This window comes from Typopeltis vanoorti, chromosome 24 (assembly GCF_054136105.1).
Source record: "Typopeltis vanoorti isolate ZY-2024b chromosome 24, IOZ_Tvanoo_1.0, whole genome shotgun sequence".
In the NCBI taxonomy this organism is placed as follows: Eukaryota; Metazoa; Arthropoda; class Arachnida; order Uropygi; family Thelyphonidae; genus Typopeltis; species Typopeltis vanoorti.
The window spans coordinates 36219010-36243816 of NC_143572.1; the positions used below are offsets into that span (position 1 = coordinate 36219010).

Below are 24807 nucleotides of genomic sequence, written 5' to 3' on the forward strand. Positions count from 1 at the left end.
CAGTCAATCGAAATTAGTTCTTGTAAGTTCGAGATTCCTAAATTACAACAAATAGGCTTCTCAATATTCTCGTTCAGTCAATGAACACTTAATTCAATAATATAGCATTTGTCACTTGAAGAGGGAAAAGTCTTAGCACATCACACATTCAATCTTGACTCGCTGAATACAGCAACTAGAAATAAATTACTTTCGGCAGAATTAATTTTCGTTACTTCTCACTAAGTATAGTAAAGGTAATCTTACCAGGATATAGCTTCATCACATCATAAGGAGATCGAACAACATCTTTAAAGTCCATGATGAATTTTAACACAAACTTAAAAGAATCTTCTATTTCCACATTTGATTTATAGACTCGGGAGAATATAACCTTTTTGCATTTGGTTTAAATTATCTACCCATTTCTTCCTTTTCTTATATGTATTATCCTATGTCCTGCACTTTTCCACTGCTAGGCGTTAGGAAGTTTTGGTAGAAATCCAACTCCGAAAAAGGTAAGTTAAAATTCCAAGTGATTCCCGCTCCTTTCTATTCCGTTTTTGACACTCAAAATCGCCCTTCAGTCTGTAGCTACCATTCTCTATACCCCCCCACTCGTTTCTCCTTTTTACTTTCATTTTCATGTCCACTCGTACCTTTTTCCCGCCAGTAACTAGTTCGCACCGGTTTAGCTCACATCGAACTTGCTTTTCCCTTGGTATATAGTAGTTCACGCTCCAACACGCGCTAGGAGAAATTTGCATGATCTCTCACAAAAACCAATCAAATGATATCGCAAGGAATCTTCTGGATATATTAAAATTACATACATCACAGTTTCTTATATTATTATTAAAGGAATAAAGCAAATAAAATAAATGACACTTTAATACAGAGCCTTTTCATGTCTATGAAATACCCTAAAATTACATTAATTTTATTTATGGAATTACATGAATAACTATTATTTAAATTAAGGGAATATTAAATCCCACATTGTTTTAAAACCGAATAAGAAACTCAAAGATTGGAATCAGAGAGTTTCATGCCTAATATAGTATAGTAAGCTATAAAAAGTATTGGCAACTACTAGCGTGAGCTAATGCATGTAGTCCAAGTATGTAGTACACTTGGGCAACTTGCAGCAAAGGTGGTGAAGTTCTGATCGCTATTCTTGGTATTATAACAGCATACATTTCCTAGGAAATGTGTTTTACATTATGGAAAATACCAAGAATAGCGATCAGAACTTCACCACCTTTGCTGCGAATTGTCCAAGTTTGTACTATGTACTTGGACTACGTGCATTAGCTCATGCTAGTAGTCGCCGATACTTTTATAGTTTACCATACTATATTCGGCATGAAACTCTCCGATTCCAATCTTTGAGTTTCTTATTCGGTTTTAAAACAATGTGGGATTTAATATTCCCTTAATTTAAATAATGTTTATATTGCTGAAATGAAGCCTATTGACTCTTTATATTTAAGTTACATGAATAACATTTTATAAGCAAGAGACTAACAAAATAAATTTAAATAAGTCCTGCTTATGATATGGTAGATCATGTTAATTATGAATGAAGTATTATTAATTTATAAATATCTTCATTCACAATTTAATAATGTAATAGTGCTACAAGCAGATATGAATAGTTAGTACTTTAGGCTGAAGAATGAGTTCGTCATTTCAATGTTGATAAGTGTAAAGTTACGTACTTTGGCCAAAAAGAAAAAAAGATAAAATGAGGGAAACTCTACTTTAGGAGGTGGAAGAGGTGAAGGGTCTGGGAATCTTGATGGACACATTGAATGTGTTGTAAAAAATATTACCTATAGAATTGCTGCTATACTGCAAAAAACTCTAAATAAGCAGGGATAAGGAAGGGAATTCCAATGTATAAGGCATTAATCAGGCCATACTTGAATTTCTGTGCATAGCTTTGGTCATTATATGGGTTATTATTATTTACTTAGTGTATGGGTAAAAATACACAAAATTAATGAGCAAAGCTACATGCAGATTAACAGTGTCCAGTTAATCGATCAATGGCACTATTTGGGAATAAATGCCAGTTCCTGAGTCTCCAAGGAAGGAGTGTATATGGGCAGTCATCGGTGAATATGATGCACAATCTGTATAACACCACACATGCAAAAGGTGACTGTAAACAGGTACTTCTTTATAGTTCATCCCAGAGTCTTCTCCACCAGTCCTGGGACCATCATTTGGTATTTTCACAAGCCTGATGGGAAATTATGAATAGGACAGTATTATTATTATTATCTGAGACCTCCAAGGAGTCAACAACTCATCGAGGGAGGATATAAATCACCGAAACCAACTGTCAAATTTCATTCACACTAGATGCACTCATTACTGCTAAAGACAAACTATTCCACTCACTCAACTTAACTGCCATGGATGCCAGGGTGTTTTCTCCCCACCTTCCATGTAACGAAAAATATTTCATCAGACAATATCCTATAACACCCATTCATAAGTTTATAGATCTCTATCATATCACTCCTCTTTCTCCTGTTAAACAGAATCTGTAATCCACAGACTTGCAATCTGTCCTCATAACATAAATCCCATAATCCAGATATAATCTTTGTAACTCTTCTTTATCAACTTGGAATCTGGGAGAACAAATCTGGCCACAATAATCCAGGTGGGGTCTTATCAAAGCCTTATAAAGAGGCAAAATAACTTCTTTATCCTCACATGTTAAGATTTGCTTCAACATTGCAATTATCCTCTGAGTTGTATTTGCAACTTTTGCTATGTGACTTTTGAACTTCAAATTCCTATCCACCAATACGCCCTTGCCTCCTCAGTTTCTTATAACATTACCCAGCTAATATGATATGCTGCTGGAACTCTAATCATATAAAAGTGAATAACTTTACACTACTAACATTAACCTGGCAGCCATTTTCATTTGCCCAAATTTCCAGCATATTCAAATCATTTTGTAGATGCTGAATATCAGTAGCATTACTGATATTTGCATCATCAGCAAACAATTACACATCTGATGTTAGACCCTGCCTGATGCCATTAATGTATCGATTGAACAATAATGGCCCAAGGACTGAACCCTGAGGCACAACACTGATCACTTAAATCTTCACACCCACTGTATACCACTTTTTGATATCTGTCTGTCAACCATCCCCTGATCCAAGTCAAGAGTTTATATTCCAATCCCATATTCTCCAGTTTATGCAACAGCCTTTCATGTGGTATCCCATCAAATGCCTTAGAAAAATCCAGCATTATCATAGTGTAGTGATCACTATCATAGGAAGTGATCACTATTTAGTCTTGAGCAGGATAAAATAGAATTTCATATTGAAAAGAAAAACATGTAAGAAAGTTTTAAAGCGAATAAAAGTTGAGCAGCTCTCAGATGTGAACTGTAGACTAAAATACACAAAGATTATTGAAGAAAAAATGAAAGAGTTTGAGAACAGGAATCAAACCTTGGAGATTCAGTGGCAAACTCTGAAGAAAACATTGATTGATTCTGCCAGAGAGGCATGTGGTGAGGTTGTGTGCAAGGATAAAAAAATCAGAACTCCCTGGTGGACACAGGAAGTTAAAGAAGCAGTGAAGGAAAAGAAGGAAGCATATCAAAAGTTCCTGGCAAATAAGTCAGCTTTTACTCTTACAGAATACAGAGACAAATGTAAGAAAGCTAAACAGTGTGTAAAACTAGCTAAACAAAAGTCATGGGAGGACTTTGGCAAGAATATAGAAAATAAATATCAAGAAGGTGGCAAAATATTCTGGAGGTTGTTGAAGAAGCTTAGGAATGGAGGAAAGAGTGCTGTAAAAGGAATTAGAGATGATAAAGGTGACATGAAAACAGAAGAAAAAGATATCCTTGAAGTATGGAGTAATTACTTTGAAAAACTGCTAAATGAAACAAGCAGTGATGACAGCACAGTGATAAAAAACACTGACCAGGCATGCAGTCAGGATTACATATCCATACTTGAAGTAGAAAAAGCCATCAAAGGCTTGAAATGTGGAAAGGCAGCAGGAGTAGATGATATTCGACCAGAAATGCTGAAGCATGGTGGTATAAGAGTCTTACAGTGGCTGCACTGCATAGTTCAGAAAGCCTGGACAGAGGGACGAATTCCTGATGATTGGAGTAGAGCTCTCATAGTACCCATATATAAAAAGGGAAATAAAACTGAATGTGAGAATTACAGAGGTATTTCCCTACTGAGTGTTCCTGGCAAGATCTATGCAAGTATACTGGAGAAACGGTTGAGAAGAATTGTGGAAGAAAAGCTTGGTGAAGAACAAGCTGGATTCAGGCCAAATAGAGGCTGTCAGGATCAGATCTTCACTTTACGACAAATAGTTGAGAAAGCATGGGAATATAACAAAGATCTGTATTTAAGTTTTGTCGATTTAGAAAAGGCATATGACAAGGTGCCAAGAGAGAAGCTATTCAATACGCTGCAGTTATATGGTGTCAAAGGGGCATTATATCAAGCAATACTTAGTCTTTATTAGAGTTGTAAGTCAGCAGTTAGAATTGAAGGAAGTACAGGAAGATGGTTAATGTTAAATTTGGTGTCAGGCAAGGAGGCACATTATTCCCTCTGTTATTCATTATCTATATGGATCACATTATGAAGGAATGTGGTATTAAACCTGATATCAAAATTGGAGATGTTAATGTCAGCTCTTTGCTTTATGCGGATGATGTTATACTTCTAAATAAATCCGCTACAAGTCTGCAAGATTTTCTGACTAAATTGAATAACTGTTGTAATAGATATGGTATGAAGGTCAGCAATAAAAAGACAAAGACAATGAAAATAGGCAGAATCATTGAAAATGTCAACTGTGTTGTGAATGGAGAACCTGTGGAACAAGTAAAACATTTCAGCTACTTAGGCACGATTTTTACTGAAGATGGTAAATTAAATATAGAAATAGACAACAGAATCAGCAAAGCTGGTATGGTGGGAAGTCAATTGAATAAATTCATATGGAATAAAAAAGAAATTAGTCGGAACACTAAATTAGCTGTATACAAGACAGTGTTCAAACCAGTTTTAACTTATCGATCTGAGAGCTGATTCAGAAGTAAAACACTTGACCAAAGACTAGAGACTGCAGATATGAGAGTCCTGAGAAAGATTAGAGGCGTGAACAGATGGCATCAATGGCAATATCATATTAAAAATGAGGATATTAGGAAAGAACTTGACATTGTCAGCATCCAGGAATGCGTTAGCAGAGCTAATCTCAGATGGTATGGTCACTTAAATAGAACGGGAGAGGAAAGATTAGCAAAACAAGTGTTCTCTGCCAGGTTGGCAGGAAAACGACCCAGAGGAAGACCAAGATATAGGTGGATTGATATACGGTACAAAGTGCCTTAGACGATAGAAATATAAGATCTGATAATGTTGGAGTCTTCACAAGTAACAGACTGATTTGGAGGAAAATTGTAGATAGGAAGTTAGTAATGATGTAATTTTTTCATGTAGTACTGTCATATCCTGTACACCCCTTGAGGGTACATGGCAGGAATTTGATGATGATGATGATCAATTCCCTTTATCCAACTCAGTCGAAACATTGTTATAAAATATGAGCAAATTGCTAAAACATGACCTTCCTTTAGTACACCCATGCTGCTCCTTGCAGAGTATAGCTTGTTTGTCTACGCATTTCAATATGTGAGTTCTTACCAACTTCTTTAAAATCTTCACTACCACACCAGAGATACTAATAGGATGGTAGTTAGCCATAACAGTTTTTGCACCACCCTTGCACAATGGAACTATCATACATTCCTTCCATTCCTATGGTATCATTCCTGAGATAAGACTCAAGTTATACAAACATGTGAAAGGCCTAGCCATTTCATCTATGCCTGAACATTGCTTAAGCAAATGGGCTGATATTTCATCTGTCCCTATAGATAAATTCTTATCCAGGTTATGCAACAGCTTTTCAACTTCATTTTCATGCACATCTAACTTTTCATCCAATGTAACAGTAGCACTATGCACCATGTTACATATACCTGGTTGATATATCTTAGCCAAGTGAGCACTCATTAACTGAACAATCTCATTAGCTTCTGATGCTTGAGTACCATCTGCATTCAATAAAGTTATTCTTTCACATTTATTCTTTCTTTTGCACGTGGCATAACGATAAAATACTTTTGGATTGCCTTTAGCTTATGGCCAATTTCCTTTCATTCTCCGATTTAGCTTTCCGCATAATACTCGTTACTTTTCGGCCTAGGCATTATATATTTCATAACTCCTTCAAGATATCCTTGAAGTATGGAATAATTACTTCAAAAAATTGCTAAAAAACAATCAGTGACAGAATAGTAGTAAAAAACACTGATCAGGCATGCAATCAGGAATACATATCCATACTTGAAGTAGATAAAGCCATTAAAAGCCTGAAAAGTGGAAAGGCAGCTGGATGATATTCGACCAGAAATGCTCAAGTATGAACATATAGAAATCTTACAATGGCTGCAATGCATAGTTCAGAAGGGCCTGGACAGAGGGACGAATTCCAGATGACTGGAGTAGAGCTCTCATATTACCCATATATAAAAAAGGAAAATAAAACTGAATGTCAGAATTACAGAGGTATTTCTGTACTGAGTGTTCCTGGTAAGATTTATGCCAGTATACTTGAGAAACAGTTGGGGAAGGATTGTGGAAGAGAGGCTTGGTGAAGAACAAGCTGCATTCAGACTAAATAGAGGCTTGTCAGGATCAGATTTTCACTTTACGGCAAATAGTTGAGAAATCATGGAATATAACAAAGATTTAAGTTTTGTAGATCTGGAAAATGTATGACAAGGTGCCAAGAGAGAAGCTATTCAAAATGCTGCAGTTCTATGGTGTCAGTGGAGCATTATATCAAGCAATACTTAGTCTTTATTTGGGTTGTAAGTCACAGTTAGAATTGAAGTACAGAAAGATGGTTTAATGTTAAATCTGGTGTCAGGCAAGGATGTACATTATTCCCTCTGTTATTCCTTATCTATATGGATCACATTATGAAGGAAAGTGGTATTAAACCTTATATCAAAATTGGAGATGTTAATGTCAGCTTTTTGCTTTGTGCGGATGATGTTATACTTCTAAATAAATCCACTTCAAGTCTGCAAGATACCCTAACTAAATTGAATAACTGTTGCAATAGATATGGTATTAAGGTCAGCAGTAACAAGACAAAGACAATGAAAACAGGCAGAAGCATTGAACATATCAACTGCATTGTGAATGGAGAACCTGTAGAACAAGTAAAACATTTCAGCTAGGCACGATTTTTAGTGAAGATAGTAAATTAAATATGGAAATAGGCAACAGAATCAACAAAGCTGGTATGGTAGGAAGTCAATTGAATAAACTAATATGGAATAAGAAAGAAATTAGTTAGAACACTAAATTAGCTGTACACAAGACAGTGTTCAAACCAGTTTTAACTTATGGATCTGAGAGCTGGATCAGAAGTAAAACACTTGACCAAAGACTAGAGACTGCAGATATGATAGTCCTGAGAAAGATTAGGGGCATGAACAGATGGAATCAATGGCAATATCATATTAAAAATGAAGAAATTAGGAAAGAACTTGCCATCATTAGCATCCAGGAATGTGTTAGCAGAGCTAATCGCAGGTGGTATGGTCACTTAAACAGAATGGATGAAGAAAGATTAGCAAAACAAATGTTCTCTGCCAGGTTGGCAGGTCTCTAGAGTAGGACTTTCAAATTATTTAACCCTTAGCAAATACACAGTACTAAATGTATTATAGATTAGCATATTTTCATCAGTGGAATTAACATTTAAAAAATTATATATATATATAGACTAAATAGTGTATGGATATTAAAGCTAAAAAAGCTGTTAGCCTGATAACCAATACATGGCTATACACCAACTATTTTATTATCATGAATTATTTGCTAGAAAAAAATTTATGAAGAAAATAATTTCATCATTTTACTACAAAAAAAAAAACAAAAAAAAAACTGTTTCTTACCCCCAGTAACTTCACACATTGCATCAATAGGTGAACTGTCTGGTGGCACCACTGAGTTTGGATCCCTATCTACAGGAGGAGTTCCTGTTAGCCTTAAAACTAAAGAAAATAACCTCTGATCCCATCGAAAAGGTTCCTTAGTTAATTCTGATCCAGGAACAGAAGAATGCATTGGTAAATTCAGCTGAAATAAACAAAATAAATAATTGACAAAAAGATTAATTATTTTATTATTTATCAAATTCTTTATTATAAATTTTATTATTTATAAAAATGGAAAAGCTGGTCTTTGTTGGAAATCTAAACAGCAGAGTAGGAAACAAATTCCCTTATTAAGCATATAGAAAAGTCTTGGAAAAATATAGAGAAAAGGACAAGGCTAATAATAATAATATGTGCTGGATTTCTGTTTGGTGATATGCAGTAGTCAATGCTAACACTATGTACCAACATAAAGATAGGTACAAGTTCACATGGAGAGAAGACACAAGAAAAACGAACATTATGACTATGTTATTGTTGATAGTGATACCTGATAGCATTTTACAGTTTAACTGTAGACTGAAATATACAAACACGATACAAGAAAAAATGACACAGTTTGAAAACAAGAACCTAATCTTGTAGTCTCAGTAGCAAATGCTGAAGAAAACTGACAGATCCAGCTAGAGAGGCATGTGGTGAAGTTGCCTGCAGGGATAGAAAAATAAGAATGGCGTGGTGGACACAAAGAGCTAAAAAAACAGTCCTGGAAAAGAAGAAAGCGCACTCAAATTTCCTTGTAAGCAAGCTATCAAACATCCTAAAAGAACACAAAGAAAAATTTATGAGAGCTGAGATATGTGTAAAAGTAGCTTGACAATTAAAAATATATATAAAATTGTAGAATATTGATAAAAATAGAAAAAAAATCTTAATAAAAAAAAATAGAAAAAACAATATGGAAGATAAATATCAGAAATGTCGCAAAATGTTCTGAAAGATATTAAAAAAAGCTTAGAAATGAAGAAAAGAGTACTGTAAAAGGAATCAAAGATGATAATAGTAACATCAAAATGCAGATAAAGATACTACAGATGTATGGAATAATTACTTCGAAAGACTTAAATGATACAAGCAGTGAAAGAATAGTAGTAAAGAATATTCAAGAAAAGTGCAAACAGGAGTACATATCACTACTTCTAGTAGATAAAGCTGTCAAAAACCTGAAATGTGGAAAAGCAGCTGGAATAGACGATGTTAGTAGTTAGCTGGAGTAGATGATATCAAAAGTAACTGGTGAGCAAATGTGTAGTGTTTTGAGAGTAAGTCCAGGTGGGTGAAGAGAATAAAGCATGTGCTACTTAGAAGTCAGAATTAATGTTGAATGTGTGGTAGTGGAAGTTCAGGAGAATGAAAATGGACCTCAATAAGGAAATAGCATGCTTTTGCTCTTTGTCCTGTGAAAGGACAAAGAGCGAAAACTGAAAAACTCCAGAAAAGTAAAAAAATGAGCAGTACTAAGAAGAGAAACAAGTAGAAAGTCCAAGGTAAGAAGAATAGCAATTGTATGCACAAACAAAAGAAACAAAGTAAGGAGAAAATTTTATAGAGATACTATGATAAGAGGAATACTCAATGAAAGCGTAACAAAATCTTGTTTCCCTGGTAGAAAAATTAATAATATTAGTGAAGCTATCAGAATGCAGGAAGGTAAAATGAAAGAACTAATTGTTTTTGTTGGCAGTAATGATGTGAGAGGTGAGAAGTATTTGATGAGAGAGGATGAAAAAGAGTTGTTGGAAGAAGTGAAAAAGAAGAGTGAGAAGGTGAAGATTGTAAGTCTCCTGACAGCTATGATAGAGGTGAACTGAGGAGGAGGAAGGGGAGGGGGTGATGCTAGCAAACAAATCAATATGCAGATTGTGTGGAAGGAATGGTGTAGGATTTGTGGAGGACGGCTGTTCCTTTGTGGCAGTGGTGTGACATTGAGGCTAAAAAGTAAAAATATAAAGTTGGCTACTGCTATAGGCTAGGAGGTTACAGGAATAATCTGTAAGACATTAATCACAAAATTAGTACAATGAGAGCAGGTTGAATAATTATTATGGAGGATTTAAACTATGGAGATATATACTGGAAGAAGAAAAGATCACATGGCAGAAAGGAAGTGAAATGTATATACCTACTGATAGATGATTACTAGAGGAAGTAATATCAGATTGTATACCCAAGCTTAGGAAGATAAATCAGTTAGGAGTTAGATAGATGAGCAGTATCATTAAGCATGAGCTGCAAAATAAGAAAATATTGTAAAGTATATCAAGGAGAAAGGTGACCAGCTAGCTCAATGATCAGCATAGTAAGGAAGATAAAATCAAACTATGAGACTAGCTGAGCAGGCCAAAGGAAATTCCAAAGAGTTCTTTTGTTACATGGCAAATAAGAGGAAGAATGACTATGGAAGATTAACTTTAATGAGTGCTGATGGCGGTGAGATGACAGAAGGAGATAAAATAGTTAAAATAGGTGAATGACCACTTGGCAAGGATATATCAACAAAGTGAAGTTACTGCAAAAGCATGTGACAGGGAATGATTTGGGAACAGAGGTGGATGAATTGGGCTCTTAATGTAAATACGACTGTGGGATTAGATATGATATCAGCTTGCATTTTTAGGACAAAATAATTCCTTTGCATAAGGGAAGTTATAAGACTGCAGTAGCAAATTATAAATCAATCAGTATCTCAGGAGTTGTGGTAAAAGTACTGGAAAAGTTAGTTCAAAGAGCGACAAGAATGAATGGTTAAGAATATAATATTCTGAGGGACAGTATAGCTTTGTAAAGGGTCAGTCATGCCTAATAATTTACTACTTCTTATAATAGAGTGACTGCTAAGTTGGATAAAGGAAATGGTTACATGATGATTCTACTGGATTTTACAAAGGCATTTGACAGAATACCACACAGAACTCTGTTATGTAAATTAGAACAAATCATGATAGATATGACATTGGTTTATATGGATACAAAGGTAGCTGACAGACAGATGCCAAAAAGTGGGATATATGGAGGAGGAGAATCCAGGAGAAAGTGGTATGCTAGGACCACTTCTGTTTAATATGTATGTAAATAATATAGAAAAAATTTGAAGGGAAATATTCATTGTTTTTGCTGATGATGCAAAATTGGGGGTATAGTGATAATTGATCAAGGCCATGTGGAGAGTTTGCAGGATGATTTAAACAAGCTAGCGGAATGAGTAAAAGATAATGAATATCAGTGTAATGTGGAGAAATGTAAATTTATGCATTTTGGGATAAATAGCTAACAAGTTGCATTCCACAATGATGGAACTGTACTTCAGGAAATAGATGAAGCTAGGTTTGTGGGTGGAAGTAGATAGAGAGTTAAGTTTAGAGGGCATATTGCTTAGGTTGCCAAGGTAACTCATAGAATTATTTGGTTATTGAAGAATACATTAACAATTATAGATAAGGAAGATGTTATTCCTCTTCATAAGGCCTTGGTATGTTCACATCTGTGCTCAGTTCTAGTGATCTGGGTTTCTTTGGAATGAGGGAGTCACCCACCTCTGGATCCTCTGGAGAGGTTTCAGAGGTGGGTGACCAAAATGGTGAGTGGTCTGTGGAATGTTTTCCTATTAGAATATATTGACTGAGGATTTGCAGATTGCAGAAATTGGTTGATAGGCAAAAAAGAGGGGAATATGACAGAAACATTTAAGTTACTTAAATTGTTTTATGGAATTGATGCAGGGGAAATGTTTCAGCACTTGGCTAGAGAAGGCAGAACATGAGGCCATCCCTGAAAGTTGAGTAACAGTGTGGTTAGTAGAAATGTGAGGATCAAATTTTTTGCTTGGAGAGTGGAGAATGAATGGAATGGATTGACAGAGTCAGTTGTGAGTGTTTTGTCTGCTAATGGGTTCAAGGAGAGGTATGACAGATACTGTGTGTGTGGGATAATTTGGGTCTTCTGTGATGGGTTTTCAGACTCCGTGGAGGTACCCATACTATAATTCTACCAGAAATGCTCAAATATGGAAATATAAAAATTTTGTTGTGGCTATAGTGCAAATTCAGACAGCCTAGTCAGAAGGTTGAATTTAAGATGATTGGAATATAGCTCTCATATTTTCCATATATAAAAAGTAGGAATAAAACTGAATGTGAGAATTACAGATGAATTTCTTTACTAAATGTTTCAAGTAAGATTTATGCATGTGTACTTGAGACGAATCTAAGAAAAATTGTGGAAGAAAAATTTTGAGAAGAAGCCAAACAGATTGTGTCAAGATTAAATTTTCACTTTATGGCAAACAGTTGAGAAATCATAGGAATATAACAAGGATGTGTACTTAAGTTTTGTAGATATGGAAAAAGGATAACACAAGATGCCCAAGAGAAAAACTACTCAGTGCTACAATTATATTGGGATGGAACATTATACATAGTTTATATTTAAGTTGTAAATCAGCAGTTAAATTGAAGGAAATACAGAAAAATGGTTTGATGTAAAGTCAGGCACAAGACAAGGATACACACCATCTTCGTCCTTATTCATCTTCTACATGGATTATATTATGAAAGTAAGTGGCATCAAACAAATTCAGATGAAGAGAAGACAACAAGAAATAAGAAACATTTCATTGATTATGTGATTGTTGATCATAACATCTTTATGCTTGTTCAAGAAACAAAATTATACAGAGTATATATGAAATAGAAAGACTCCTATATAGTTTTGAGCAGGATAAAATTTAATATCCTATTGAAAAGTATGTAATAAAATTTTCAAAAGAATAAGTTGAGCAGCTTTCAGACAAGAATCAAATCTTGAAGATACAGTGGCAAAGTCTGAAGAAAACATTGACTGATTCAGCTAGTGAGGCAAGCTATGAGTTGTTTGCAAGAATAGAAAAATCATAACTTTATGTTGGACTCAAGAAGTTGAAGAGGGGAGATTCCAAAAAAAAAAAAAAAGAAGAAGAAAGCATATCAAATGTTACTTCCAAGTAAGTTAGCATATGCTCTGAGAGAATATAGAGAAAAATGTAAGGAAGCAAAGATGTGTTATAAGTAGCAAAACAAAAGTCATGGGATGACTTTGGTACAAATACAGAAGATAAATATCAGGAAGGTACAAAATGTTCTGGAAGTAATTTGAGAAAAAAAAAAATTAGGCATGAGGAAAGGAATACTGTACAAGGAATCAAAGATTATAATGGTAACATAAAAACTGAAGATAATCTGCGTGCTGGATAATTACTTTGAAAAATTGTTAAATGAAACAAGAAGTGAGAGAACGGTGATAGAAAATATTAAAGAGGATAACATATCAAAACGTGAGGTATTAAAAGCCATTAGAAAACTGAAATGTGTAAAGGCTGCAGGTGTATAGATGATATTTGGCCAGATATGTTCCAGGTAGTAAAACTTTTATACCTCCATGTGGAAGTATAAAAGTTTCATGGTGGTGGTGGCTACATAATTCAGAAGGCTTGGTCAGAGAGTTGAATACCAGATAATCAGAGCAAAACTCTGATTATCTGATATTTCTGAGGGGAAAAAAAAAGCTAAATGTGGAAATTAGAGGGGAATTTCCCTACTAAGTGTTCTGGGTAAGATTTCTGCAATTTGAGAAGAGGCTAAGAAAATTTGAGGAAAAGTAACATGCTGAGTCAGATCAAATAGAGGTTATTGTGATCAGATTTTCACTTTACAAAACAACTGAGAACTCCTGAGAAATATAAAAAGGATCCGATTTATGTTTCTAGATCTTGTAAAGGCATATGACAAGGTTTCAAGGAAAATGCAGCTCAAAATGCTACAATCATAGGACATTGTAGCGAGCAATACATTGAGTTGTAAGTCAGTAATTAGAAATGAAGGAGGTAGAAGAAGACAGTTGGATGTAAAATCAGGTGTCAGACAAGGGTGCACATCATCTCCACTGTTATTTATAATCGACATGGATCACATTATGAAGGAAAGTGGAATTAAGCTTGATATCGAATTTGGAGATGTTAATCTCAGCTCTCTATTTTATTCAGAGGATGTTATGCTCCTTAACAAATCCAATACAATTCTCTGGATTTGCTAACTAAATTGACAGCTATAATAAATTTGGCATGAAAATCAGTAAAAAGACCCAAACTGTGAAAACAGGAACATAGAAAACTTCAACTGGGTTTTTAATGGAAAACCTATAAGACAAGTAACATACAGCATCTGTTGTATTTATATTTCTGAATATTTATATTTACAATACAAAGTTATATTCAGTGTTGAAACCAATTTTAACTTATGCAGTTGAGAGCTGGGTTAGAAATAGTCGACAGAGACCAAAGATATGCATGAATTCTGAGAAAGATGGGGAATGAAGATGGCATCAGTGGTTGAAGCATATTAAAAATTAAGAATTAGGAAAGGACTTGACATTTTTAGCATTCAGGAACGTGTGAACAGAGCTAATCTAAGGTATGGTCACTTAAACAACATGGAAAAGAAAAGTTTGATGCTAGGAAAATGACCCAGAGGATGATCAAGATATGGGTGGATTGATGTAATTAAAAGTATAGTAGAAAATGGAAATATGCCATCTTAAAATATTGGCATCTCAAAAGATAAATTTTTAAAAAAACTGTAGATAGGAAGTTAGCAATAATGTAAGCTTTTCATGTAGTACTCTCATAGCATCTGCATACCCTTGAAGGTACATATCAGAAATTTGATGTTGACTATGATGATACTTGAACTGATTCTTAGGACAAACTGCAGGCTTTTTTTTTTTTAAGTTCTTTTCTTTTGATTAAAGTAGTCTATCCTGTCTGTCCAAAATAAGAGATGCTATAGATATCTGGAAGGAAAAGGGATCTTGGTGGCCTTTGATTTCTACAGAAGGTAAATATACTTTGTTTGGTCTATAGACTGTTTTGATCTGAGCCATTTTTGGGTGTCTTCATATGTCAGTTGTGCCTTTCATGTAAGGTAGAGATATGGCATATATGTGATCTGGTTTGGGAAGGATGGAAGGTTTTTTGCTGTTGTTCTTTTTAAGGAATTTGTATGATTTTCTTGTTGTATCCATTTTGTTTGAATAATGTTATAAGAGCTGGATGTTTCAGATCAATGATCTGAAACACCCATGTGGATGAAATTCACTTCAGTCTTCACTGCTCACAGAAAGACAATACCATCTTTGGATGAAAACATCTTCTCTTAGATGCAATGTTTCAATGGTAAAGATTCAATACAGAGAACTAATAGCTAAATAACAGATCTCCTCTAAGTTCTACTTATTCGTTTCCAAAGAGTTTCTTCTAATGAACTTTCAACATATAGTATTTAAGCTCACTGATAGCAAAGATGAGCAGCAAACTGTTTTGGCTACATAGAGAAATAAACTGGAAATACAGCATCTATCATCATGATACCCTGACACCATATCTTCTAAACCCTTCCCACGTACAACTAGTAAGTACACAACTAAAAACATGAAACTTTCAGAAATGCCAGGATAAAAATCAACAAACTGTTCAACCCCCACCACTCCAATGTTCTCCTGACCTCATTTACTAGTAGATAGCCATGTAATGTACAACTGTCCATGCTGGATCTGTGCACAAACCATATCCCTAAATGTTTTTGAACATTTGGATAAGATCTGCATGGAGAAGCCTATCCTCCACAATAGTTAAAACTGAAGAATGAAATTTTGTCTCTAGTGACATCATTTTATTGTGTGTTTGGAATTCTAATGCAATTAAAGATTGTGAGAAAAAAGTACCGCACTAGTATAGAAAGTAAATATATAAATTACTAATATGGAAATGTAGTCACAACTTAGGATTTACATAATTGGTCATATGTTAACCAGCAATTCAGTGGCATCTAATGTGAGGAATGGCACAGCCTCCATCTTTTTAAGGAACAGAATTCTTCTGGCAACTGCACGTTTGTGATGCCCTTCCTCATAAAAAAAAAGAATAGTCAAGCATGAGTTTATTGAAATATGTGTTCCAGAGTATCATTAATTCTTGTTATATTTAAGATATACATGATCATCGGGGTCAGTTATCATCTTGAAATAGTTTCCACCAGCAAAAGAGAAGTGATTGATTATTCTGCCATTCCCTTTCCAAATGTGCTGCGATTTTTACTTTCAATTTCAATTTAAGAATTATCAGCACATTACACCACACACACAAAAAAAGTCTGGACTTTTCCAGTGACATCATCCTTCTATAAAAGGAGGCAAAATCCCAATCACATATAATTTTGAATTTTATATTTTTTGGATTAATCCAGAAGAGGCACTGAAACATCCCACAATTTAAAGATCAATTCAAAATACTTCAAATCAGTGCAAATCCATGTATTTGCACTGATTTGAATTATGTAAATATAATGTAAAAATAATGTAAAAAAATGATATTATGTAAACTATCTAAATTCAGTATTTTTAATAAGAAAAACAATTAACACGCAAGTATAATTATAATCAGAATGATAAGACAAAGCTGTATACCAAATATGGTAGTTATAGCTCTTACTGGTTAGATGAAATCTGCATGCATATGACTGGGCCACTGAATGGTGCAGGCCTAATCAAAGGTGTATGTTGCTTTAAGTCATGAAAAGAGAAAGTCATATGCCAAACTTCATCCCAGTTCTTACTGTTCAAGAATTCTTGATCAGACAAACAAAACTAAAATAAAGTAATACCTCAAGTTACATGAGTAACATGTTCTGCAATATTGCTGGCTTGAAATTTGAATAACTTGAGAGAGATTTCTCATGTGGTCTTAAGCCATGATATGTGAAGAACAACTTTGTTAATCTCAGAAGATAGCATTATCTTCAACAACATAGCTATCTGATGTGATGCCTTTTTGGTAGTTCATTATAGTACACCATTTTGCTACAGTTCTGAATAAGGTAGATAGTTACTATTTACCTAAAGTAACTATCCAGCATAACAATCACTAAAAAAAAATTAAAGAATTTTTAGATAAGTCAGTAATGGAAATCAGGTAAGTGATGATGTCAGTAAATAAAAAAAAAAGAAAGAAGTTATTTGATATGGTGATTCTATAATAAAACATTTGATGAGCTGTTGATGAGCAAGTTATAACTTCGAGTTTTCCTAGAGCACAAATTAAGAATATAAAGGAAGCAATTCAAAAACAGAAAAGAAGAATAAACGAAATTGTAATTGTAGTAGGTACTAACGACTTAACTAGTGATAAGTTTAGTATAAGAGAGGACATGAAAGGATTGTTGGATGAGGCGGGAGTGAAGAGTGAGAAAGTGAAAATCGTCAGCATTTTACTTCGATATGATAAAAATGAATTAAGAAGAAGGGCTATGATGGCAAACGATTCGATGCATAGAAGAACTGGATGTGAGTTTTTGGATGCGTAGAGTGAGTTTGAGGGAAAATTGGATTTGTATAAGAGGGACGGCCCACACCTGAATCCGTTTGGTATCAGGAGTCGAGAAAAACTAATAACTGGTATGAGATCTAACACAGAGAGTCAGGGAAACTAAATTATAAAGAGAGGAATGGTGAGAGTGTGAGTGTAAGAGTGACAATATTATACAATTGCATTAATGATGGGAATGGGCTCTGTCATGGAAATGTTGACAATGACAGAACGATTTCGACTTGGTGTTTGTCCGGTTTGGACCCATCAAACATGTGCAAAGATGTCTACATGTATTAAGGCACTAGAGAAGAATAGAGATCTGCAAGTTGTCCAATTATGTCATGCAGACTGTAGACAAGAGTATACAAAAGAATATGCAGATAAATTATTATGTCTATACACAAATGCAAGGAGTATCGGAAACAAAGCGATAGAGTTTGTTGCCTTGGTCAATATGTTGGAACATCAGATTGTAGGCATTAGTGACACCTGGCTATCAGAATCAGACATACTGACTGGTATCAAGTGTAAAGGGTACACTATTTTTAGGAAGGATAGAGAGGATAGGAAAGGAGGGGGTGTGCTGCTAATGATATTGAATGACTTGAATCCAGTTAGAGTTGAGACTTATGATTGTAGTACTACTACTAACAGTATTTCATGGGGCAGCGAGTTTGAAGCCATGTGGTGTGAGGTGGAATCTAACAAGATCAATTACATAGGGTGTTGTTACAGATTTAGTGGATCGGTTGCTAGCGATGAAGAAATGCATCGCAAATAGACAAGATGAGAATGAAAAGAGTAATCATAATGGGAGACTTTAATTATCCAAATATTGATCGAGTTGCAGTAGAATCTCATGAGAAGAATGAAAATGCATTTATTTATCTGTTGCGGGACAACTTCCTCAAGCAACATGTGACAGAAGGAACTCGAGGTCAAAGAGTATTAGATTTGATTATAGTGTCAGAGGGCATTTCAGTTAAAGATGTAACTATTCTGCCTCAGGTTGGTGACAGTGATCATGTGGTACTCACTTGGGAAGTGACTAAGTTTATGAATGTTCCATCCAGAAAACGTTACATGCTGGAAATTATGACCAAATGAGGAGCATATTTATTTATTTTATTCGTATGCAGTTACCTCCCTTCTCTCCACGTCCCTATTGGGGCGAGTTGAGCCCCCTTATGGGGGGTTAAGTATTTATGACTGTAGATCCATGTGTGTTCACGGGGCTGGTTTGCTTGCTTGTGGGATGAAAAACCCCAGATAAAGTGTGGGGAGGGGGGACCCTGCTATCCACGCCCAAGACCACCTAACTTGGCTATGACTGAGGAAGATACTTAAGCTCCTCATGTCGGCGACGGGAATCGAACCTAGAACACTCCTTCCCTAGGAGTATACTAAATTCAGTGGAATGGGATCAGATGATAGATGGGAAGAATATCGATAGTGAATGGGAAGCATTTCAAAAATACTTAAATGATGCAATATCAGAGTGTGTCCTGAGAGTTTGAAGAATAAATAGGGTAGGAGTTAAATGGATGCGTAACCTTATTAAGCAAGAGATTCGTAAGAAAAGGATGATGTGGAAGGAATACCGTGTGCATAAGGATGATGTGTATTATGAAAATTAAAAACAGCAGGCTAGAATAGTCACGATTGTTGTGCGGAAAGCAAAATCTACATATGTAAAGAAACTGGCTCTGCGTGCTAAAGACAACCCACAAGAATTCTATCGATATGTTGCAAGTAAAAGAAAGAATAACTCTTCTAAATGCAGATTGCATGAGGGTTACATATGTAGAAGAGGTTGTTCAACTAATGAGTGTCCATTTTGTTAAAAGCTATCAACCTGGTGTACGCGACATTGAGCTCACTGCTACCTCTTCACTGGATGAAGAAACTCAGGTGTATGAGGATGAGTTACTAGAGCTGTTGCACAAACTGAATAAGAATTCGGCAATAGGGACTGATGGGATATCAGCACAGGTACTAAAAGAGTGTTCAGCTGGACTGGCTTTTCCTTTGACAAGGCTGTTTAATATGAGTCTTAAAACAGGGAAGATTCCACATGAGTGGAAAGAACGTATGGTGATTTCATTACACAAGGGTGGTGCAAAGTCCGATGTAACCAACTATTGACCGATTAGTATCTCAGGAGTGGTGGTGAAGATTTTGGAAAAATTGGTAGGGCTCGCATGCAGAAATGGGTTGATAGTGATTCTCTACTTTGCAATGAGCAATATGGGTTTACTAGGGAAGGTCATGTTTTAGCAACTTGCTCACATTCTATAACAATGTTACCATTGAACTAGACAAGGGGAATAGATACATCATGATACTTTTGGATTGCTAAGGCTTTTGATAGAATACAACATGGTAGACTGTTGCATAAATTGGAGAATATGGGCTTGGATTATAGAATATTAGCGTAGATAAGAGGATGGCTGACTGACAGATATCAAAAAGTAGTATATGGAGGATGTGAGCCTGCAAGATTTAAGGTAACTAGTGGTGTACCACAAGGATCAGCGCTTGGTCCACTGTTATTCAATCTATACATTAATGATATTGGGAAGGATTTGACAAGACATACAGCTATTTGCTGATGTGCAAAGATATATAAGGTAATCAGGAATGCTGCTGATATGCAGTACTTTCAGAATGATTTGAATATGCTGGAATTGTAGACATGGGAAAATGAATGTCAGTTCAATGTCAGTAAATGTAAAGTCATTCACTTCAGCGTGATTAGATATCTAATGTCGTATTATATTGGTGGGATTATGCTTGAAGAAACTGATGAGATTAAGGATCTTGGAGTGTTAGTAGATAGGAAGTTGAAGTTAAGGGTCAATGTAGCAAAGATTGCAAATACAACTGAATAATTGCAATGCTGAAACAAACATTCACATGTAAAGATAAGGATGTTATTTTGTCTCTTTACAAGGCTTTGATAAGACCTCACTTGGACTATTGTGCGCAAATCTGGTCTCCTGGTTTCTGTTGTGATTCTGATATATTGGAGAGAGTACAAAGGAGAGTGTTAAAAATGATATTAGGATTGTGGAATCTGATTATAAAGACAGATTGAGAATTTCTAGACTGCAGACACTAGCAAACAGGAGAAAGAGGGGCGATATGATTGAGACTTACAAACTTCTGAAAGGGTCATACAGGATTTCAGTTAATGGAATTTTTCAATTTATGGAGGGTGGGGAAAGGACAAGAGGGCATCCTTGAAAGCTGAGAATGAATGCTGCTAAGAAGGGGGTGAGGGCTAGATTTTTCTCTCATAGGGTGGTACGTGATTGGAATGGACTGCCATTGGATGTTGTGAGTGCAGGCAGTGTGAATGAATTCAAGAATAACTATGATAACTGGTGCATGTAGTATGTGGTATGCCTCCCTTGATGAGTGCCTGACTCCCTGGGAGTTTCTCTTAATAATAATAATGATAAAAGAATCGCAAACAGATAAATAAAACCATTTACCTCATCTTGTACTCCAAGGGTACTTGTCAATTTTCCACCATCAGTGATAACAATTATAATGGACGGTTCCAAATAAAAAGGACAACGACCTTGACCATATGTGTCAATACCGGTCTGCATACGATTAATGTTCAAAAGATCAAAAGCATTCTTTAGTGCTGCACCTAAAGTCGTAATACCAAGAGACTGTAAATTCTTTAGTTCAGTCATAAATGTGGCCAGACTTTCCTTCCATCCTGCCTACAAGATAAAATAAAAATTCTTTTAAAATAAAAAAAGAAATTAAAATATCATCATTATAAACCTTTGATTAAAATCATAAGTGAAATTATGCATATTTTGCTGGGCTGAAATTATTAGATTTTCAGTGTTAATTTTCACTGAAATAAATAATTTGTAATTTTAATAACATTCTGGTCGTAAAGTGATTAAGAAATTCTTGATATTCCTCCAAGATTTTTGTGGCTTCTAGGTGATATGTTAAATTTGAGAATGTTTTCTAAATATAATTATAAAATTTCTAAAAAAAATTAGTTTTCACATAAGAGATAAACAGATTATTTTATCTACATGTATGTGATTTTTTTTTATTCAAATATTTTTGGTAATATTATTTATTGAATATTTGAATTAATAATCCAACAACTGTTCTAATTTTCCTCTGAATTTTATCCTCTGCCATCAATAATACCAAGAGACTGTAAATTCTTTAGTTCAGTCATAAATTTGCCCATTTTCTCTCCTGACACTCATTTTGTACTCCTTATTTTCCCATTTCTTATCAGCTCTTATGAGGGGCTTGGACTTTTGACTATCATCATTATTTTTGAAAATTTTTAATCTGCTAATCTTTTTTCATTTTCTACAACAGCTTTCCTAATTTTCAGACTTCTTCATACCCAATCTCTGTCAAATTCTCTTCTGGACAATATTATCCAAATGGTCTTAGTTCTGTCATATTTCTCAATACATTTCTGTTTCATACAAATGATATTGTAGTGCTAATCACCACACCTTGCACACGAATTTTAATTTAAGTAGCATCTTCATATTGTTGTAGATTATTTCTGTCATTACTTACGATCTAATCCAAGAAGGCTTTATCAGATCATTCATGACCCTCCTTCCTTTACACTGTAGATGCTAAGATTTAATATGATCTAACAGGATTTAATATGACCTTCATGAATCTTCTCTTTATTTACCTGTAGAATACCCCCCTCCTATTTTCTCAATGCTCACCAGAGCATGCATTAAATATTAATCTTTAGTCATCCTTTACAATATATATATATATATATATATATATTTTTTTTTTATATATATATATATATATAATTTTTTTTTTCCCCCAGAAAGTTTAAATTGTTAGATGTTTTGCCTAAAATTAAACTTATAAGTTTGCTTTATATGTATACAACTGACAAGTGATGATTCATGCGAAAAACATATACTGTATCAATTTTGATGTAATAATAATGTTCTACACCCTTTTTAGAAGTCTTTAAGTGTAGATATTTTTCAAGACTATGGGGCTTATAAAACAACAGAGGAACTATTCCAGTAAATACCAATTTATTCATTCTAGTGCATAAATGAACCTGCCACCTCTGTATATCAAATGTATGATATAAATCAACATATGTTCAACAGAGATTTTATTTCAACCAATTAAAGTCAATATTCTACTTGAATTAATAGATTCAATATTCAACTAGTACCCAGTTGATGGACAAGAATATTGTTCATCAAATGACTACTAATTGTTGTTACTGTTATGATTTACAAGAAGCTAATATAAAAACTGCTTGAGCATTCTTGACAAATAATAATCCTCACCCCTTCAAAGTATGGATGCACACTTGTTAATCTTCTTGTGACAAATACCCAAAAATGGACTATGAAAAGAAGTCAATTCCAAATGCAAACATGGCCTTCTGCAGTCCACTAGGTTTATTCACACAGCAACTGAACCAGGTAACACCAGGTCATCCTATGAGAGCGGATGGGGAAAGTCAACAGAGGAAATTAAATAACAGTAGAAATATGATATTCTTTCCCATTTGGTAATTAGCATAAAAAATGCAATATTACTTTTTTTTTTAATATTAGTGTATTTGCAACAAAAACACTTATCTAGTCATTTTTGTAGTTTTAGCCAGATTATTGCTCTGATGAAGTCATGTAATGGGAATATTTACAACTTTCCTTGACCATGAAGTGCATCTATAATTACTTTAAAAAATAAAAAATGAATAAATAAAAATTAAACAGCATGTTAAAGCAGAGCACTTAAAATCTTTCGCTCACTACTAGAAAAGAGAGAATGTATGTATTAAAGAGAGAGAGAGAGAGAGAGAGAGAGAGAGAGAGAGAGAGATGCAAAGAGAATAAATTATCATCCTAATACTAGTTATTTGTTCAGTAATGCATCTGCAAAAGCAACTAGTCGATATCAACACCTTAACAATATGACATTCTCTCCACCATTGATAGTTTCTACTGTTAAAATCATTAAATTAAACTTTCCAAGAAAATATATTCTTCTTTAATCTTTATCTTAGTGTACGCAAAAAAAGTTGTGAAGATACTTCGTGTGCAAACTTGGTTTGCTTACACTTGGATAAAGGAATAAACAAGAGTATAATTTCTACAATGTTAAAATTGTTGTACTGTTTGGATAGCTAAGTACTGGCAATGAGAACATTCAATGGAAAGTTTGATTACTTTCAATGATACTGATTTTAATATGGTGACAATTTGTCTATTTACTGACATAAAAACTAACTAGTCTGTAACTGTGAGAGGGGAGGGGGAGGGTGGAAAGTTCTGATAAACACCTAGAACAAAAATTATATTAAAGCAACTGATATAACCACTGGTGATATGCACTATTCAGTGAAGTGTCAAGTACAGGAAAACTTCGCTTGATGCGAATTCGATATGTGCGATAATCAGTTAGTGCAATTGAGTGAAATGATACTATTTCACACTTTAAGTGAGTGATTAATCAGTTAATGCGATTTTTTTACATTATGTGAAATTTTACGTTACGCCAAAATTTTTTGTCGCCAATCTGCAGTGAGTGGAAAAGCTGGAAGTCATTAAGAGACATGAAAGTGGTGCTAGTAATACAATGACTGAGCAAGAACTGGGATACATCGAGTCTACAGTTTGGACTATATTAATAAGAGCAAAGAATACAAAGAACAAGGAAAGATTGCTACTGCTTCTTTAAGCATGAAGATCACCCAAAATAGAAGTCATTTAATGGTCGAGATGGAGCATCTTCTATCACTCTGGATTGAGGATTATAACCAAAGAAGAATACCTCTTGGTTCAGGGTATATTCAGGCAAAAGCCCTGAATATTTTTACCTCATTGAAAGAGACCAAATTTCAAGAGGAATGTGAAACTTTACTGCAAGTTTAGGATGGTTTAGCCATTTTAAAAATCGAACTGGACTGCATAATGTACGAATAACTTGGAATCTGCTAGTGCTGATAAAGATTCTGCGGCCAAGTTTCCTGGAGAATTGCAATGGATAATTCAGGAGGGTGATTATGACGATCGGCAAATAATCAACGTCGATGAAATTGGTCTCTTTTGGAAGCGTATGCCAATAAAAACTTTCCTAGCTAAAACTGAAGCATCTTAACCAGGATACAAAGTATCTAAAGATCGTCTTATGCTTTTATTAGGAGGCAATGCAGAATGCGACTTTAAAAACTCAAGCCTATGTTAGTTTATTCAAGAAAGAGAGACTATTCTTAGAAGCAGCAGCAGCTCTTAGAAATCAACCAAATCTTAATAAATACGGTTGCATTAAGCTTCCG

General features: G+C 34.6%; 1 protein-coding gene across 3 annotated transcripts in view; it reads right to left on the reverse strand.

Moving 5' to 3' along the window:
• IntS6 (integrator complex subunit 6) overlaps positions 1-24807 on the reverse strand; it is a 292395-nt gene that overhangs the window by 217883 nt on the left and 49705 nt on the right. For 2 of the 3 annotated variants that reach the window (XM_090413384.1, XM_090413383.1), the window contains exons 3-4: positions 20972-21211; positions 8039-8222 (exon numbers count right to left, since the gene is read on the reverse strand). In XM_090413384.1, coding sequence (XP_090269510.1) covers positions 8039-8222; positions 20972-21211 — 424 coding nt within the window. Of the gene's footprint in view, positions 1-8038; positions 8223-20971; positions 21212-22810; positions 22965-24807 lie in introns of all 3 variants that reach the window. The other variant, XM_090413386.1, reaches the window with a different exon arrangement.